This window comes from Oxyura jamaicensis, chromosome 4, assembly GCF_011077185.1.
Source record: "Oxyura jamaicensis isolate SHBP4307 breed ruddy duck chromosome 4, BPBGC_Ojam_1.0, whole genome shotgun sequence".
Taxonomy (NCBI): domain Eukaryota; kingdom Metazoa; phylum Chordata; class Aves; order Anseriformes; family Anatidae; genus Oxyura; species Oxyura jamaicensis.
Window position 1 is genome coordinate 18,383,743 of NC_048896.1, and position 19,397 is coordinate 18,403,139.

At 39.5% G+C, this 19,397-nt stretch overlaps 1 protein-coding gene across 7 annotated transcripts in view; it reads right to left on the reverse strand.

Moving 5' to 3' along the window:
• The window catches only part of LOC118166064 (phosphatidylinositol-binding clathrin assembly protein-like), a 39,065-nt gene that overhangs the window by 7,369 nt on the left and 12,299 nt on the right, over positions 1-19,397 (reverse strand). For 2 of the 7 annotated variants that reach the window (XM_035324650.1, XM_035324649.1), the window contains exons 9-22: positions 15,880-15,965; positions 14,928-15,051; positions 12,989-13,125; positions 12,619-12,722; positions 11,661-11,807; positions 11,142-11,201; positions 10,931-11,041; positions 9,985-10,101; positions 9,826-9,856; positions 9,206-9,326; positions 7,337-7,360; positions 7,167-7,223; positions 6,722-6,829; positions 1,862-6,185 (exon numbers count right to left, since the gene is read on the reverse strand). In XM_035324650.1, the coding sequence (XP_035180541.1) occupies positions 6,171-6,185; positions 6,722-6,829; positions 7,167-7,223; positions 7,337-7,360; positions 9,206-9,326; positions 9,826-9,856; positions 9,985-10,101; positions 10,931-11,041; positions 11,142-11,201; positions 11,661-11,807; positions 12,619-12,722; positions 12,989-13,125; positions 14,928-15,051; positions 15,880-15,965 (1,242 nt within the window). In that variant the 3' untranslated portion in view covers positions 1,862-6,170. Of the gene's footprint in view, positions 1-1,856; positions 6,186-6,721; positions 6,830-7,166; positions 7,224-7,336; positions 7,361-9,205; positions 9,327-9,825; positions 9,857-9,984; positions 10,102-10,930; positions 11,042-11,141; positions 11,202-11,660; positions 11,808-12,618; positions 12,723-12,988; positions 13,126-14,927; positions 15,052-15,879; positions 15,966-19,397 lie in introns of those variants that run through there. The other 5 variants (XM_035324647.1, XM_035324646.1, XM_035324653.1 and 2 more) reach the window with 5 other exon arrangements.

Below are 19,397 nucleotides of genomic sequence, written 5' to 3' on the forward strand. Positions count from 1 at the left end.
CCGCCACCGCCTCGCCGCCGGCCGCCGCCATCTTGGAACCGCCGCCGCGCGCGCGCCGCCGCCGAAGGGGAGGGGGAGCGACGTCATCACGGCGGCGCCGGGGTGAGGAGGGGAGGGGGCGGGGGGCGGGGCGGGCGCGGGGCTGCGCGGCGCTCATTGGTGGGGCTGCGGAAGGGGGCGGGGCCGCTCTCGCCATTCATAAACGGGGCCCGCGGGAGGGGGAGCGATGGGGTAGGCGCTGCTCCCTGCGGGCTGGCCCCTGGCTCTGGAGCCCTTACGGAGCCGGGCGTAGCTACAGCACCGCTCCCAGCTTGGGAACAAAAGCCGGAGAGAGGAAGCGAGTACGGCACGGTGATCCCTTGCGTATGGCACTTGTCTTCCTTTCATTTGTTAAACGGGGAGGAAAGCAACGCTGCTAGTACCGGCAACAAAGAAAAGCGCCCCAGGGAGGCGGTGCCGCTGTTACCCGCACACGAAGAGTTGCTGCCCTTGCTGCGCACCAGCAGCTGGCCCAGCAGAGCCCGCTCCCCCAGCCCAAACCTCCACCTGGGGCAGGCGAAGACCAGCAGCTGCAGGCCGCTGCCAAGCTCCAGCTCCCACCCCCCCAACTCCCCCACGTAGCCCCCCAGAGCCCGCCCCAGCCCCCACGCCTGGGGGTGTGCACAGTGGCCCCGCTGTTCCTACAAGGACATGGGTTACCTGAACTGCATCTCCCAGCTGCTCCTGCAGAGGAGCTCAATGTTCATGTATTAGACAGAACCACGAGGAACCAGAAGAGCAGTAAGCCTTACTTCCACTCCTTTGGAAAGGGCCGCTGTGTGATTATACACTTACATTTCTACCGCCCCCTTTCATCATGTACTCATTGCTACCAAAGTTAAACCTGGGTACAGTTTAGCGCAGTCATTACTGGGAAGAAGCACTGCAGTTTCCACAAAGCCAGCTCCCGCCACATGCCCTGGAACACAACCTGCGGTGCAGCAAACGCCTGCTGGCCCCATCCCTTAACAGCTGAGTGCTGGGGCCAAGTCCTTCAGCAGCAAGGGGAAGCCTTGAGCTGGCAGTGACACAGCAAGAACGAGCTGCTGCGCAGCGCAAGCTCAGAACAAAGCACATCTCTACAACTACATAAATCACAAATGCAGCTATTAGAAGTCCTGGGCTTCAAGGCCTCTAAGTTAAAAGCAGAAACCTCTGCAGAAGACAGGGCTCATTTGCATGTCCAGGCCCTCAGTGCTCACTGAAATCCTGCCTAGGCAGGAAGTCTAACTTTGGGCAAGCTAAAACAAAACTAAAACACAAAAACAAACACAGAACATCCACCCACAATGCTCCATACAGAAGGGCTTTAAATCAGCAGAAGGCTCACAAGCAGTTGCACACAAACACTGCGCAATTAAACGTTTTCTCATGCTCTTCTTTATCTGGAGACTGTTCACACAGCTCATGCATGATTTGAGGGTAACACACAAATCTAAGAAAACAACACTTACTCTCTGCACCAAGGGTACACAATTATGAGACTACCAGATACTTTGCACTGACCAAAGCTGATGTGATACCTGGATGTGGAGAACAGGTTCTCTCTTGGGTTCACCATTTGACACAAGCAGCCCCGTGCCTCCTCCTGCACTCCCCCCTCCAAATCAAGTCCCATTACCCTGCACAAAGTCAGTCACAGCTTCTCAAAGGAGAACTGGCATAATTTGCAAACTGCTGTAGTTAAGATTTGAGTGAGAGACATCGCATCACATTACATCTAAGTGCAGAAAAGTAACGGGATAATCGTCTGCCATTGGTACTACAGAAAGCCTTAAATCTGCGACCACAAACGCTTTAAAGAACAGTCTCATACATACACGCCTTGCATGTGCCAAAGTTTATTTTTCAAAACATTTCAAATGATTGGATATGAGCAACAATCTTAAAAAAAACAATGGTTTGTGTATTAACAAAGTGTGAAGTTCCATGATTAAAATATCAACACAGCCAGAGAGCTGGTCTTGTGCTTAGGCTTCTTTTTACAAAAAGAATATTAATCAATAGAACATAAACCCTCATTTTTTTTCCCTTCCAGTTTGTGGATAGTATTTTCCCCACACATTGTGTATTCTGATAAAATGAAGGAACTGATGTACAGGAACAGCCAATACAAGAACACATCTGAAAAAGAGCCTGAAAAGCCTAAATTAAAGTAGCTTTTTAAAATAAATACCCAATAAAGGCACAAACCTGTTATGGGGAAAAACATCACATAGAAAACAACACCTATTAAATAAATAATGTAAGGGGTGGGGGTGGGGAATCTATTCCAGCACCGACTTTGTCATTGCTCCAGGATAAAATTCCAGCCAAACATTTGGTACAGGATTAAATTCGATCACAAAGATACACGTTGGAGATATACTGAAAGATTTGATGTTACAGTTCTTGTAACTGCACAAGTTACTACAATCTATTTAAACAAACCACCTGCATAAGGTACTGATGCAGTAAATACCAATGACAAATCAAATACATCCTCAGAGTAATAGCAAGTTTTTCTATATTCCTAGCTACCAGTAAATGTATAAATGATAACATGTACAGCTTCCATTGCTCAAAAATATAATCTTTAAAATGGAAATAAATGACTGATACAGTGCCTTTAGATGTTGTCCTTACAATACAAACTACCCAAAACAGAAGTTTTCCTTTTTATATACAAATTAAGCACCGATCCACAGTGCTTACTACTCTAATTGTATCCCCACCCTCCCTGCCACAGAAAAAAAAAAACCACAGATGTAGATACACCCTGTATTCAATTTTGTAGTCTGAAGTTTCTTTTTTTCTTTTTTTATTTTTTAATTAAAAAAAGTTCATTTGTAATTTTTACCTACAAGTATTCCACCACTATGTGCACAGAACTGAGATTTCTCTAGTACATAATTTGTCCAAAATTAAAAAAGTTGAATTCAGTAACTTCTTGGAGGCAAAGTCAAACTATATCTAAAGAACATTATAAAACCCCAGTTATTTAAAAAGAGGTACACTTTTCAAGCCCAATAGGCCTAACACAATCGCCCTTTCCAAACACCCCCAAAGTTATCTTACTGTATACCCCACGAAAGACAGCCTTCCCGCAGCAGCGCTAAGTCCCAACAGGCAGGCTCGCATGACCCACTAAAGCACAACAATGCAAAGCACACGGCATACTTCAAAAGTCTTCCTCCTTGTTCAGACAAACACGGAGTGACAGCTGAGTTAACTGCTTTCTGAAGCATTCAGAACAGGATTCTGATCAAAGGAGTTGGAAGAAAACAAAAAGGAAAGTCACATTTATATACAGCTCTCTTCAGAGTTCTCGCGTCACAACCACTAGTCGCACTCTTGCAGGCCATTACAGTTACCCTCAAGAGCAACCTTTGTCTTCCAAGTGATTTTGGAGAACAAGTTCTGAGCCAAAAAAGCCTTGACAGCACCCTAAGTCTTCGTTTTTACTTCTAATGTACAAACTATGTTGTTACTTACAACACAGTGCAAAGAAGAGGTTGATAAAAAAGCAGCGCAGTGCACTTTTGTGCAGAGAAGTGTGTAAAGCAACCTATTCTTCCTAAGAATAAATCCAAAGTAACTGTGTCATTGTACCAATAATTCTGAACAAGACTGAAAAGGTAGCTTAGCAGAGTTTTTAGGATGTACTTTATGGCTGTTTCCCCTTTTCCAATACTAAACGAACTGCTAGCAGACAGCTTTGCTACAAGAAAGCACACTGAGATCCATTAAAAAAATCCACAGCAAACCAGAAGTTAAGGTAGTGCAAACCATAGCTAGTACTGGATCAATTTCTGAGTGAAGTCCTTTCCAGAGATTCAGAGTGCTCTGCAATAGGATTTCTAACAAATATATACACTGTTTGCCAGGTATTTGTTTTATTAAAGTAACTGAACATTACTTACACAACTCAATATGAGAAAGATCTAGCAGGCTGCAGTGCTAGAAACTGCCTGGCTGTAGCACTCTGTCATTAATGCCCCGATATTTATTACCAGAACTACTGGTTTAATTGGAATTCATGACTTTCCGATGCTGAATACATCAATGCAATTAACAATTTCCTAAATAAACGGCCTCCTCAACACAATGACCCATTCTAAATGGCATCTGTTCCCTCATCATGTGGAGGGTAACTACAGGCACTGAAGAACATTGGCTTAAAATTATACAATTGTTCAACCCAAGGAAGGCGGATTAAAGCTTGAAGCCCTTTTGTAATTCCAACTTGAACACTGAATCATGCTATACCAGTCCAAATTCTTTTAGATCAATATGCATCCAGAGTCTGCTGTAAATTCCTGCAATGTCACATTTCCCAGGAAGCTGGTGGCTACAAATTCCAAGTTTATTATCATTTTTTTACACTGTTTCACTTGACAAAAATACTTCTGTAGCATTAAGAAACATTACTTTTGCACTCTAAATGCTTGATCTGTCCAAAGAAAAGGCTTTTTCCCACTATGTAGAAAATGTTGCATTTCATACATTCTCTGAAAGACGGTTTGACAAGATGTTCAGGACTATCTGCATTTATAGTCAGAGCCTACTATCTACAGATAAAAGATGTGCTAACTCTGGAGGTCCATTTGTGGTAAAAATAGAAAACTATTCATTTTTTGAAAACCCAGCTTTAATATTTATCATTCACAGAATTCACCTTACAGAAGGGGTTTTCACTGTATTCTGCCACAGAACTCTGGAAGAAAGGTTGCTCCCCATTCCGTTTAATCCTTATTATTAGCTATTTTTTTCTCTTATACTATCACTTTTCACCGGACATTGAAAACTACAAGATTTGGTGTTCTCATACCCCACCTAAACCTTGGGGAAAGACTATTAATACTCAGGACATTCCAGAAGCGTGTACATCTGACCCATCAACAACAGCACACTTCAGAAATTAGTTCATTTACAAGATTTTCCTCTCAGAAGCCCACGTTTCTTAATATAGCATTTTTATCTTGAAAATACTACAGAAGAAAAAGATTACTGCAGCATTAAAGAAAAAGGTATTTAAAAGTTTGCACATATTTACACATCTAAAAATACTTAATTTTATATGATTTGCAACTAGGTTTTTGTTTCGGAAAAGCAGCACAAGCAATTCTCTAGAGTGGGACAATTTCAATGTCGTTGCCAGTTCTGAAGTGTCAGCATTATGGCGAGGTTTGCCTTTTTTTTTTTTTTGGAGCTAACTGACTTCTGTTTAAAGTTTTTTGTTTGTTTTTAATAAATTGGATCTCTTACCTCATTAGCAGTTGGCAAACAGATCTTTGAATTGCTCCCATTTGCTGCTACTGGGAGCACGTACGTTCACTGTAACAAAACCTGGTCTTCCTTGAGCTACAAGGATACCATCTGCGGAGAAGATGCTCAATGGAAGCGTACCTCCTGTCACCTGTTGGAGGCTACACGTGCTATTCTGTAACACACTTGGTTCCCCTACCCCACAACAGCCCACACCAGAGCCTGGCCCTTTCAACTAGCAACGTAACACTGACAACCCAATGGAGCAATTTATTAATTTACTCTTTTTATATATATTTAATATGTATATATCTCGTTGATTCACAGCATTTAAAACTCACATTATAAAGTTTTCAAATTACTATAAACTATTCTAATCGGAAAGAGCTGTCTGATTTTGCACAACATTGGCCTTATAACGCAAGCATTACTCTATCAGAGTATTTAATAGAGCATATGAAAGTTTTATTGCTCAACCTCATTTGAGTTGTGTCTTGGTTACAACAGCCACAGAATTCATGGAGAAAATAGATCTGACATTCTCAGTTAGCTTCCTAATGCAATCCACTGATGAACATGGTTGCAGAGCAATTATGTAAGCCTCTTCTCAGCTCTGAAGATAAGAATCCAGCTTGTGCCTTCCAAGTCAACCTCAAAGAATGCAGTTTTCTGCTGAGCAATCTAGAAATCAGTGAACACACAATTTCACACAGCAGTGACTGTTATGAACAAGAATCTCTAAAGCACTGCAATTCAAAATAATATTAAATTATACAGGGTAGAAACGGTTGCCCTGTTCAGGAATACGTCATGAAAAGAATGAAATTCAGTCTCTCTTTTTTACCAGTATTTGGTTGTTCTCACATCTTGCGGCTTTGGCAGCTCTACATGAACTGTATCTGTGAAACAGGGATTACATGTTAATGCCACTTCTTTAGCGCATCGTTTCATTATGAATCTATTTGTATGCCTTGTTACTTGCAAGCTGGGTTTTGGCACCTCAAAAAGTCCCAAAGAACATTAAAACCAACGTATTTGGATGACAATTTCTTCAGCTTCAATGATCCCTTCTCCATTCCTTTTTTTCCCACCACCACCCAATCCTTCAGAATGCTTTCATCATTGTTCTAATCATCATGACTAAAGGAAGTATCTAGCTGATACCATAGAAAGTCTGTGTGCCTTCATCATTCTCATTTTCTTAATTCTGACACAGCGAAAAGCTAGCCACTAAATTTCAAATTTTTAGTTTCTTCCTTACTTCCTGCACTTGCATGCCCTTACTATCTGAATTTGCTTCCTCACCAGCAAAAGCTGACTGAGAACCTCTCCCTTTCAGATGCAGAACTATATTAGTAGCTCTTCATGAGGTATTTAGTTGCTTTTGCTAAGATTAAAGTTTCAATCTGATCTTTCATTAAAGAGAAGAGTTCACCTGAGTTCCAGAGACAGGTGCAAAAGGATTTGTTGGCCTTAGACCAGGCTGCGTATATATCATTGACTGGGGTGCCATCAAAGGAGCAGCTCCAATCTGAGGAGGTACCTGAGAGAAAAACAGAACAAAAACATACAACAACCAGCCCACAAAACAGTTCTATAAAACTCAAATTCTAGAAGCTCTCTTATTGCATTGTAAGTGTAATAGAAAATAAGCAGGTAGGTGCATACTTATATAGCACAGTTTTTTTAAAAAAGCTTTCTGTATGAAGTTTAAACTAATTTTTTCCAACACACAGTGAAAAATCCATCTGATTTCACATGCTGTTGATGTTACAAAACAACACACAAGTTGCAGGACAATTCCAACAATACTGCCTGCCATGAGCAGGCAAGAGCAGACAACTAGGTTTTCAAGAAAGTCAGACTGTCACCATTCTTACCATTCCATATACAGGCACTTGAGGTGTGGTCACTGGGTAGGCAATAGGAGCAGGTACCTTCGATCAAGAAAATCGTTATGTATTTTAGGTAAGCTCGTGCATACTAGTAATATACACTAAACATTTTTCTAATAGTTAATATAACCAACATTTACAAGAAATGGACTTACATATCCAGGATAATGTACTCCATTCTGGCACAGCAAAAGGAGTAAGGACAGACAATTACTTAAGGAGGTATTCAAACTGGAAATTCTAACCAAGGGATGGATTCAAGTCTCATAACATGACTGACTACCTCTGCTCATCTCACTAATTAAAATCATTAGAAGGGAGGAGGGAGGGAAGTGTAAGGACAGTCTGTAAGTGATAGTGACTGTTAAAGTGGATAGGCTCTCAGCTTAGGAGGCTATCACTAACAAGACTTACAGCAAAAATAGAACTTTTACTATATTTAGCCAGATCTGAGTATATTGCAGCCAGACACTACTCACATACTAGTTTCTGATGTCTGCAACATAACACGATATAAAAAAAAAGAGTAGTGAACATCTTAAGCTGATAATACATATATTTTAATCAGGTTACGTTCATAGACAGTGTTACATGCATCTCATAGTGCCGTATGTTATTAACTAGCACTGATCACATTAGAAATGAAGTGCTAGTTAAAGGACTTCACTATGAAAGATTATACAGACTATACATGAATGCCACAGACCAAACTAGCATACTTGGACCTTTCCAATGTTTGGGTGCTGATTTTTAAAGGTGTTCATAGCTGAGCTAGTTGTTTGCATCCTACATTGCTGGAATTCCAAGCAACTGTGTGAACAAGTACCTGGCACAGAGCATTCAAATGCCTAAGACCAAACAGCATTAGGCATGAAAATATGAACTAAAAATCACACAACCCAACCCCAGTGTTCCAATGACACTAAGGTGTCATTTATCTTTTAGAAATAAAAATGTACCAGCACTCTAACTTAACGTTCTGGAGCATCAATAGAGAACAAAGTCTTTATGGTCTCAGAAGTCTCACACGTAAGCACTACGCAACTGACATTCTTTCACCTGAACTGTCAGGTTTCATTCGAGTTCAATACTGGATTTCACAGTCTATTCAACAGTGTGAATTTTGAGTGAGCAGACTCTCGTAAGCTGAGGAAAGAAGGCACTACAGACAAATCTATTCTCATGGGAAAAACAGAAGTCAGCAGTCTAAAACTCATACCAAATATGTCAGTTACATATAACATAGTCACATATAACATACGGAAGTTGTACATGTCACTGAGATGAACAATCTACTTCCCTCCAAGGCAGCTATAGTATTTCAGAAATACTCATACAAATTAAAACTACATTTGTATGGAAGACACCAGGAAAGAGTCTTAAAAGCATAGTAAAATTCATCTGCCTAAAAACAGCCCTCCAAGAAGTGAAAGTCCTTCACTGAAATAACTCTATAAAGCTTCCACTCAGTGCTTTGTATTGCGTTAGAAATGAGATAAAGTTGCTGTTAAGCGTATTTAGAAATCCAAAGTGCTGCTTGAACTAATAACTGAGGTGCCTTGCTAGGGTGCAATACTGTTTCATATAACATAACTGAAACAGTATTGCAAAAAACAAAATGAACGTTGTTTTTTTCTCCCCTTATAATAGGTTCTTAGCATTCTTGCATGCACATGGGTGGGGTGGAAATGTCTCAGACACACACACCACTTATTTTGTTTGTCTTGGGATCATTCTGGGATAGCAAAAACTCAAGCAGTTCTAAAGGTCTCAAGTAAAAGTCTCAAGTAAAAAGCTTCCCTATCAAGTTTTTTTTTTTTTTTTAAAAAAAAAAAAGACAATACTGCAAGGAAATAGAATACACTAAAATCTCTGCCTTGCTTAGTTTGAGAAGTGATTCTGCAACTTTCCCCACCCCCTCCCAGTCTTGACCTAAACAGCCTTTGCTATTCTTTTTAAATTAAATCATGCAGGGAAGAGACATTTGATAGAATCAAGTACAATTTCAGTGGTACAGAAATTACCATGTGTGGCATAGTGGGTAGGGGAGTAGGGTTCCACGTGGTTGATGTGCTTGTTTTTGCTTGCCAGTTTGTTCCACCAGTAAGTTTTTTCTCAGTAGGCTGGGTCCACTGCATATCTGATCTAAAAGGAAACTGTGGTATTAATTTTCATGCAGAGCCAACAGATACAGTAACAACAACATAATGAACACATGCCTTAAAGCATGTGGGCACCTGAAAGCTATGGGTAGTAGAACCACTCAGGATTTCAGTAGCTACTTGTAACATTACAAAGAACCCCCAGACTTTATACTATGCTCATTGCCACAGAGATAAGCAAGTAATCTTACTATCGTTACTGGACTGTACAGTGCAATGCTCACTAGAGTTTTATATAATTGCAAGATCTTTGATGGTGCCTCGAAGACTTAAATATAGAGCAATTGCAAGACTAATTAGGTTATTTCAGAACTTAAAGGCTGACTGTTATGGTGACTGACCACAGACTCACTGTTTGAATGCTGTCCTTGGTAGCAGATTACTTTGTAGAGTGGAGACTGGTGCCCTGTTAGTGCTGGTAAACTGTGCTACTGACTAGCAGCAGTCATGTCAGAATGTTATAAATACACATATGCACTTACTTTTTGGATGGAGTTCCTCCAAAGCCAAGATCTGTGAGGGTGGGAAAGAAACATATATAAACCCCAAGGTTTTTTTGTTTGTTTTATAGTAGAGGGAAGCTTTCGGTTGGTTGGTTTCAGTAACAAGTGGAAAAATAAATCGAAAAGCTTCACACTTACTTCCCACTAGATTAGCAAGAGAAGAATCAAGGTCATTTGCCAAAATTTTTCCACTTTGCTGGTTGGTTGAAGGAGCTCTTTGACTTTGTAGTGGTACCGTGGGTTGCAATACATCATCTAGAATGTTAAAAGCTAAACAAAGAACATAAAACCAACTCTTAAGAGAAGTTGCATTAAATTTAATAAAAAGACATCTACAAACACTAAGCAGCTTCAGTATTCATACATGGAGGTTCAACATGCTGGAATTGTCTAAGGCTTCGGCAGAAGTAGAGCTTAACCACTTATTTTTTACAGAATACTGATCTGCCACTCTAGTAGTCTTCAGTTTTACTTGATCAGTAACTGCTGTTAATTTTAAATTAAGCAGAAACTCCCTTAAAATTCCAGAACAAAAGTTGTTAAAGCTAATTTCAAAGTGTTCTAGTAGCTACTAGCAGTAATTTCACGATACTGCAAGCATCTTGAATGTTCCTTTGCTCTATGTTTATAAGGACTTTGGGACAAAAATAGAGCCAACCAAGAGAAAGATCATAACTCAAGTTACTCTTAAAGCAAAGCATGCACACAGTAGTTTTGCATTTCTGTAAGTACAATGCCTCTCAGTGAAGTTAGAAGGAGCTCATTATCATGTATTAATACAAAACACTGAAGTCATAAGCACTGAAAACAGATTGCCATAAGCTTACCCGTTAAGAGATATCCAGTGGGCCGCATTCAAAGATTATCCCCCCAAAAGAGAGAGGAAACAGTTAGTACACAGCAGGAGATAAGTCAGCTAATTTTAAATAACTACGATTCAACTGACTGCCTGTTATCTCATCAGCCCTACAGTCAGCTTACAAATGGATTAAGCTATTAAGTTCTGCATTGCAAGAGCAATTATACAAAACTGTTAAACAACCGTTGCCTGTAGGGTATGAATTAGTCATAAACTGGTTTTTACCACTTGTAGTCCTGTACTCTGGTGCTGTGGATTTTCCTCCAAAAACAGCATCAAAGTCCACATTAATTGTTGAAGGGGTTGTACTTGGAGGAGCTGAATGAAGAGGAAAACCTGAAAAAGAAATTTAGGGTATATCAAATACACCCAAGAAATAATAGCACTTGCTACAGTAAAAACTTTTTTTTTTTTAAAAAAAAAAAAAGAAAGTTACCATCAACAGGCAGAGGATGATACACAGAAGCATACGTAGATTTATGACCACTGAAGTCATCTTTGTGAAAGAGAGAAGAAAATAACGTCAGCTTCAGAGAGAAAAAGGAAGAAAGAACCCCCCAAATTAGATCTTCTGTTAAAATTTAAGAATATTTAAGAATAAAAAGGCTTTTTATCCAGCAAATTTGATGTTAAAATCTCTTATGTTTCCCACTACACAAGATAAAGGAGGTTGCACTTTGAAAGAAATCAGCAGAAATTCCAGCAAATATGCAAGTCTTTGAATGTTTAGGTTGGACAAGTTGAACAAGATAATGAGTTTTTTTCAACTCCAGAAATAAAACTTTAAGAAACCACATGTTGTTTACTACACCTGGAATTAATGCATCATTTTCACTTGTTAACAAAAATTAAAGATTGGTCCAAACCACAAGAAGGCTGCACAACCCAGTTTATTAGTATTATTATCTTCAGTTGCGAAGAAATAATATGGTTGGTTTTTTGTTCTTTTTTTTACCACTAAACAGTTCCACTGTGTGTTTGGAGGAAAATGTAGAATTGATGAAAGGGGCGGTAGATTTTACAGCTTCTTCAACTGGCTTCATGTCAAAGATGTCCAGATGAGGTGGAGAACCAACACAACCATTTGAAGACGAGAAAGGACCTTTCAGATGCAGAAGTAAAGGAAAGAATACAGAGTACAGAGAAGACAGACTGAAATGACTGCACGTGAGAATTTCTAGATAAAAAACAAACCACACACTAATCAGACCACTTAAGATAAGAACTCTCAGTTTCAGATAAAAGCATTAACAGCTCTCTTAACTTAGAGAAAATAATTTCAGTAGTGCCACTGGGTGGAAGGGAGAGAAGGACGGTACAGTTATCTACCAAAAATAAAAAATCAGTCACTCCACCTTTGGCTTTGGGAATATAACACTTTTAAAGTATCAGTTCCACCTAATGAGATACCAAGATTTCCATTGCCTTATTTCAGTGTTCAAGACATTTGACATGTCTTCTGATAATTCTTTGGAAGAAGTGAGGGTATACAGAAAGCTGTGCCCAAGAAACTGGGAATGACAGCTTTGTTAGAAGGACCCTGAAGTCACCAACATCTTTTTAATGAAGAGTGTATTAAGTAACAGCTTAATGGAAATAAAATAGTTCAGCATCTTTTCAAGTAAACCTACTTAATTTACATTTCAAAGTTTTTGAACTTTGATTTAATTACATTTTTCCATCCATCCCCTTTATTGAATAGCTCCCTCATTCCATATACTACACATTGTTGCTATTGCTAAGCTCTCTTGACAGCTCTGTCAGACGTCTTCATATTCTATCAAGATTAGAAGTGTTTGGGCACAAAATATTCAAGGTTTAAGAGGCAGATTCAATTAACTACAAACTTGTATTTCATTTCTGCATTGGAAGAATTCACCCATCATTTAGCCAACCCATCCTTCTCGGCTTACCTCCCCACGCACTGCTTGCTGAAGTTGATATAGCTGGAGTACTCTGTACAGTTGGAACGAAGGCAGGCTGAAGATCAAAGAGATCACTAGAGAGGTTGGGCATGCTGAAAATGAACAGACAGAAAAATGAAGATACATAACATGCATCATATCCTTGTGTCATACACAAATTCACACCAATCGCATCTTCCCCCCCCCCCCCCCCAATTACTTTTGTTTTGTAGCATTTCTTATCAAGTAATAACAAGAATCCAGTGAATCCACCAGGAAAGCAAGAAGTTATTCTTCAGAATTACTTCAGAAGTAACTAGGGTTAACACTTCGCAGCTGACTGTGAACTGCCAAGACAATACAAGAAGTTACCTCTCACCTATTTGTTGTGGGTGCTGGTACTGCGAAGAGGTCAACAGCTACAGTGGTATTCACACTTTTTCCTGATAAGGTGCTTGGGGATGCTGATGTGGAAGTGGAATTTGATACTACAGAAATCTCTCTTAATCGCTGCTCCTGAAAGATGAGATATACAGTTTGAAGTTTAGTGTTATTTATTAACCCTCCAGGCCTTTTCCAAAAGGCTATTTTAAGCATAGTCTTAAAAAAAAAAAAAAAAAGAACAACAACAAAAAACTATTCTTCTTTGAAGTACTGAAAATTGAAAGCTGATCCAAGTTCAAGATAAGAGTACTTGTTTTAACTTAATAGGCTACAGAAAGAGAGTTTGGAAAGCCTCAAGTCCCACCTTGGTACCCATAACTGTCTAGAAGCAGAACACATTCAAGTTACACGTTTTAGGCTCCCTTCATAGTCACAGACAGGTCAATGGACCTCTGTTCTAAAAGATCCCTTATAATCTTATCCAGATTCTCTAAAGTTGAAGTGACAGGGTGCATCCTAATATCACCTATGTGGCGTTGTTTTTAAACTAGATTTTTCTTTTACTAGTTTATGCTATTAGTTTCAGGTCACACCCCTTGTTGCTTTTAGGTGTGCTCACTGCATTTACATAGCACGTGTCAAAGCAGAGGTGTCTTTTTTATACCACTTACATTAGGCAAGTAGAAGAAGCTGAGTTAGCTTCCAAGTTCACCCCCAACCCAACAGAAATTCCCCAATTTAATTTGTCAGTTACAGCAGCTACAACTCCTGTTACAGGAGAAGCAGAAAAGATAGGATACACCTGATAGAACCCCCAAGGAGAAAAAAACCAGCAGCACCACAACACTTGCAGAGGTTTTCAAGTAAAGCAGTTCAGCAGGCGGCAGCAATCTTATAGCAAAGAACTTCCATCACATGGATTTGAAAAGTATGCCTTACATACAGTGAGAAAAGTGGAGACACTTCACTAGACTTCTGTAACTCCAGGGGTAAAGCTCAACTCTGAGCTACCACCAAAGTTTACTTTCACACTCCAAACAGTTGGAAGGGTCTCACAGCATGGCCTTCTGATGATAAAAGCAGAGATGCTTCATTGCTTACGTGTCTCTAACGATACTAAAGCAACACAAGGAGAACTGTCAACTGCCCCATTTGTGAGCGGCTTGAAACACTACAGAACTACTGACTCAGCTTTCAAGAGAGAATCATCATGTCTTGTTGGAGATTGTATTATGCATCTTCTCAGTAAACAGGGATAAACAGCTTAAAAGTACCTGAAGGACCGGGATTCAGATCTTAAGGAAAGGATTTTATTAAGTGGGCAATTCAAAAGATATGAGTGAGCAAAATAAAGTGCATTAAGGAACCAAAAGAGAACACCAGTTCTCTTTCATGTCATATTGTTCAAAGTCCATTAATTATTCTTAAATACTCATAAATACTTTCAAAATGGTGCAAGTTAAATGATAGAATTCTAAGTAAAAGCAGCTAAATTCGGACAGCACTATAGCAAATATTCTCCTTACAAGTAACAGTACTGAAGAATCACACTACAGCAATGTTTCATACATCAAAGGGAAAAATAATTCCCTCCTACCAATAATCAGTCTTACAACAGCAATGTTGGATGTTCAGCTGTTGAGACAGAACCTAGAGCTGTTCTACACTCATGTCATGAATCCTTGAGATATACTCTTCCTTACAAGAGATTGTTCTTTAACTGGTCTACTTTAGCTATCTGCTATTCAGATCACTTTCCTTAGAGGGTTCACCATATACTGGCAGCCATCACACCTGCATCCTACCGAAGCTTGGCCACTGAGATGAGAGTCCTCCCACCACAGAACATTTTAAGCCAATCCCATTTTTCACTCTTATGTAGTGAAAAACATATCGGAATATAAATTTTAAATATATATATATACACACAGTACCTTAAGTGCCTGCAGTCTAGCTTGTTCCTCCTCCAACGCCTGCTGCTTTTCTTTCTCATCCATCCTGCTAAATGACATTCCTGTGTTGGCAAGCGTGGAAACAGCACTGGATAGGGCACTAGCTCTAAAAATAAAAGTAATAACAATGTTTTATTAAGAAAACCAGTCAGGAATACATCACATAGTTTAAGTACCAAATTGTACGTTATTTCCTCCCGCCCTGGTCTTTTCTTACCTTACTCTTGGGTACAGAAAAGCAGACACCCTAATACTGAGGGGGTATGGTAAAGAATCAGAATTTAAATTGGAAAAGACCTTCGAAATTGTCAAGTTCAAGCGTCAACCTGACCTCCTGAGTCCCATCACTAAGCTATGCCCTTTGGTGCCACAGATGTGCCATGGATACATAGGATCTCACCCTCTTCAATTAGAAGTATTGTTCACATACGTTGATACCTTTCCTGACAGAAAGGTTAACAACTCTTGTCAGCACAGAGCATCTAAGCTAACTCAGTAGTTATGAGAAGGGACTGAAGAACTTTCATAAGCAGGTTAAGACAGATTGACGGTCTCAGAGGTAAATAGCTGACAATAAAGACAAATACCAGCCTATCTTGGTTAAAAAACAAACACCTAATACCCCCAACACTGTACAAGTCTTTTAAGCCACAGAACTTCAAACAAGAGGAACAAAGAATAATATACAAGGTCTCAGCTCAATGGATTATTACTGAACAGTAAATACCTGTCAGACACAAATATATATCTAAATATCAAATGTGACAAAGCAATCAGAATATTATTAGATGCATCATTTACACTTCTAAGAAAACACATTTGGCAGTGAATTACATTCGAGAGGACAATCCCAAGTGACTGAATTCCAAAACGTCTCAGTAAGATTATGACAAATCCTAAGTAGAGGCATTGTTGCCATTCATTTGGTGCTCACCTGCTGGCCGCCGAGACTTCTTTTGTTTTCTTCCCTTCCAGAGAAGCCAAATGTTGCTCCAGTGCTTCAAGCAAGCTGCTGGGTGCCTAAAATTAGAGTATTCATAAACCACTGCTTCTAGACAGGACCTCATTGCTCAGTACACAGGTCATTTTCCCCAAATAAAAAACAAACAAAAACCCCACACCACTAACTGTGCCTTTGGGTATTGCTGTCACCCTGCATGCCTGGTTTCCATCTAGCCAGTTGTGGTCCTTTAAAAGGAGTGGCGCCAGAGACACAGAGCAAGGATCCTCTCAGAGCAGGTCTGCTTCTGCGCGTGCACACCGGACTCTTGGTTTTAGCAACAGTATTTGCTATGTTAAGATTAATCCAATATGTTAAGATTTATCCAATTGTCATAGCTCATTCAGCAGTAGCTCTATAAACTCACAGAAATGAAGCCCTGTGCATCACTGATCCCTTCCCTCGTCACAACAAAAAGCCAGTCACTTCTATTGAATCAAATATTCACAAAGGGTTGCATTAGAAACACCTGACAACAGGATGTTAAGTTGGATTAAAAAAAAACAATCAAGCTCAACCTTATCCCACCAATATCACCACAGACAATATCTATCCAACACACCATTATACAGTAAATCAATCCCATTTCTCCAAAGCCTTTGGCAGCCTAATTAGAAACTAACAACATTACATCAAAGTTACAGATTCCATGCCCCCAAAAGCGTTACCTATGAGAAGTTTTTAAGCAAAGTTTTTAAAGAAATGAAGATTCCTAAAACCAGTCGTCTTTCCTCCACTTAAACCCAGCAGCAAGCCAGGTATTAGAGCGCCACACTAAACACAAGGCGAAACTTTGGACATCTAAATGAGTTAAGTGAACACTGCTCGTGAGCTTATGAAGACTTGAGAACAGTGACAACGTCTTTCAATAGCCAGGAAAAATATGTAACTGATAGGCAACAAAAAAAGAGCAAGCTTAAAATATAAAGTTTGTAGCACAGCACAAGTGCTTTCATTCCTACAGAAAGCAAGGAAAAAAAGTGCCAATCACAACATGTTTCCTTTCCACTATTTTCTTGAATTAACTACAGAAACATTTCCTACATGCTAGAGGAAACCTCTTCAAAGCTCACACAGAATTTGAACCGATCTTAATTACAGTCTTAGCAGGAAGTAAGATATCTCAGAAATCATGCTATGAAAAATCTTCCAGAAAGCAAAGCGCTTAGGCTGGCACTGTTGGAAGAGTTCAGCACCTTGCTGTTCCAGCCACGTTGCTCTCATGGCTATTTAACTACATAGCCCATGCTTCACAGACCGAGGGCCTTAAATCCTACAGCAGCTTCAGATGAAGGGAACTGACCTCTGAAGTTTTAAGCTACTTGCCAACTCAGCTGGCAGGGTTTTCAGAGGCTTTAAGCCTCTCTCGCCACTTACCAACTTGCACTGGGTAAAATAAATATGAGGGCATTATCTGGAAGAAAGAAAAACATACCAGCAAACAAGCTTGTTCGCACTAGCCCTTCCATACCAAAACCTGGTCCAATATATTTCCTGGAGAGTGAAAAACAATCAGACAAACGTTTGGCAAGTTCCCTTCTGGAATACTTAACCCAATCTGACTTCCCACATTCCATAAAAACTGAGTCAAACCACAAGAGATGCAAAGAAGAACAATTAGAATAATCCTATTAAAAAACCCTGCTTTAAAGGCCCAAGTTGTTATGTAGCTCTGTATACAGAAAGAGCAAGTTCAGACAGTGTAGGTACCTCAGTAACTGGTCATGAATAAATTTAGCATCCCAGCTAGGACAACTAACCCCAAGAGGTAACAATTTTGTTGAAATACCTTTCTAGAAAGGTATTAGGGACCAAAAAGAGAACCACAGCCTTTTCCTCCCAAGAACACCCGTTTTGTAAAAGGTATTACATGACACATTGAGGTATACAGAATACAGTCTCCTGCTACTAAGACTAACTCCAGGAAGTTTTTCCTGGTCTGCATTTTTCTTCAAGGTAACGCTAAAACCTACCAGTGTGGAAAGAGCATATTCCATGCTTTTCTGCTTTGTTTTAGACCCTCTAACTGTCCCCCCTCCTCCGCCATAAAACCCAACAAAACAAACCAGTAGCTTTCTCTGAACTTTCTCTTTGCTGCAGACATCCAGCAGAGCATTACAGATTTTTAGTTATTTATTTTTAAGTGAACAGAACTTAATAGTTTTGTGTCAGAAGAAATGTCTGGGCTAATACAGATATAATGACTTGAAAAAGTCTGCACTTTATGACTCAGACTATGTCCCTCCACCCAAAGACATCTGCCAGACTAACATCCATGCAGATGAAAGTGACTGGGTTGCATTTATGAAATACAGTAACAGCTATAAATAGAAAATAAGCAACAACATTATGAAACAGGGCAACTACAAGGGAAGATATTTTCTCTATAGAAATTGGCAAAAGCAGCAATAGTGTGAACATGAGAAATTTATTATTACTGCTGCTATACATTTTTTTTTCTTCTTCAATTCTGCCTAAAGAGAAATCAATTGTTCCCAGGAACAGCCTGGGAAACACTGAAATACGCACATCCCAGAACAGAACATACACCAGAAACCTAAACATCTAAGTACTTTGGAAAAAAAATTAAATATGGAAGACCTGAAAAGAAACAGAAGATCTGAAAAGACCTGAAAAGAAACAGAATAGTACTGTTACAATTTACTGTCCACGATCCTGTCAGAACTCAGTGCCACAAGAACACTGAAAACTGGTATTTCTGGGAAAGCCCACCACTAAGCGATTTTAGCAAGTTGTTTTAACATGGCACTAAACTGATGTACAGTTATAACTCTATTAAATGTCCTGAAATTTAGTATGGAATTCGAATGTTTAACTGACAGTGGCACTGAAATTGGCAATATACAAGATGCTGACACCCACCACCACATTTCAGACAGTTGCCTTACATATTTAAGTGAACAAGCCAACGTCCTGAAGTACCACCTGAGACTCGGGTGTGATTTCATAACATACTACAGACCAGCTGAACATTCAGTACTGATCAGAAGAGAGTAAGATGCTAAAATTAAACAGCAATGGAAAACATCATGCTTGTCTTCATTCATTACTTGCCCTTATCTTGTGGTTACAATTATATTTCTTTCCTACTGCAAAGGCCTAAGAGTTCTTAAAAAGGTTAGTGTTACTGCTGGGAGCAAGTATTAGAGATTTGTACGTGTACAACTTGAGGGTGACATCTGACCTTCATCAGTAGTGAAAAAAATCAACAATGCAAGTTTGTGGTTTAGATTTGATTTTCATATTAAAAAGACACTGAATGAAGTTCAAGAAAATCTTCACAAGACATTGATTAACCCACTAAATTACATTTCATGAAGTTAGTGTAGTAACAACTCACTGAAATTTACATGTTAGCTTTTCAACTATTTCACACTGACTCCAATCCGACACCTTGAGTACTCTAGGCCTCAGTGCCACTCCAGAGCATT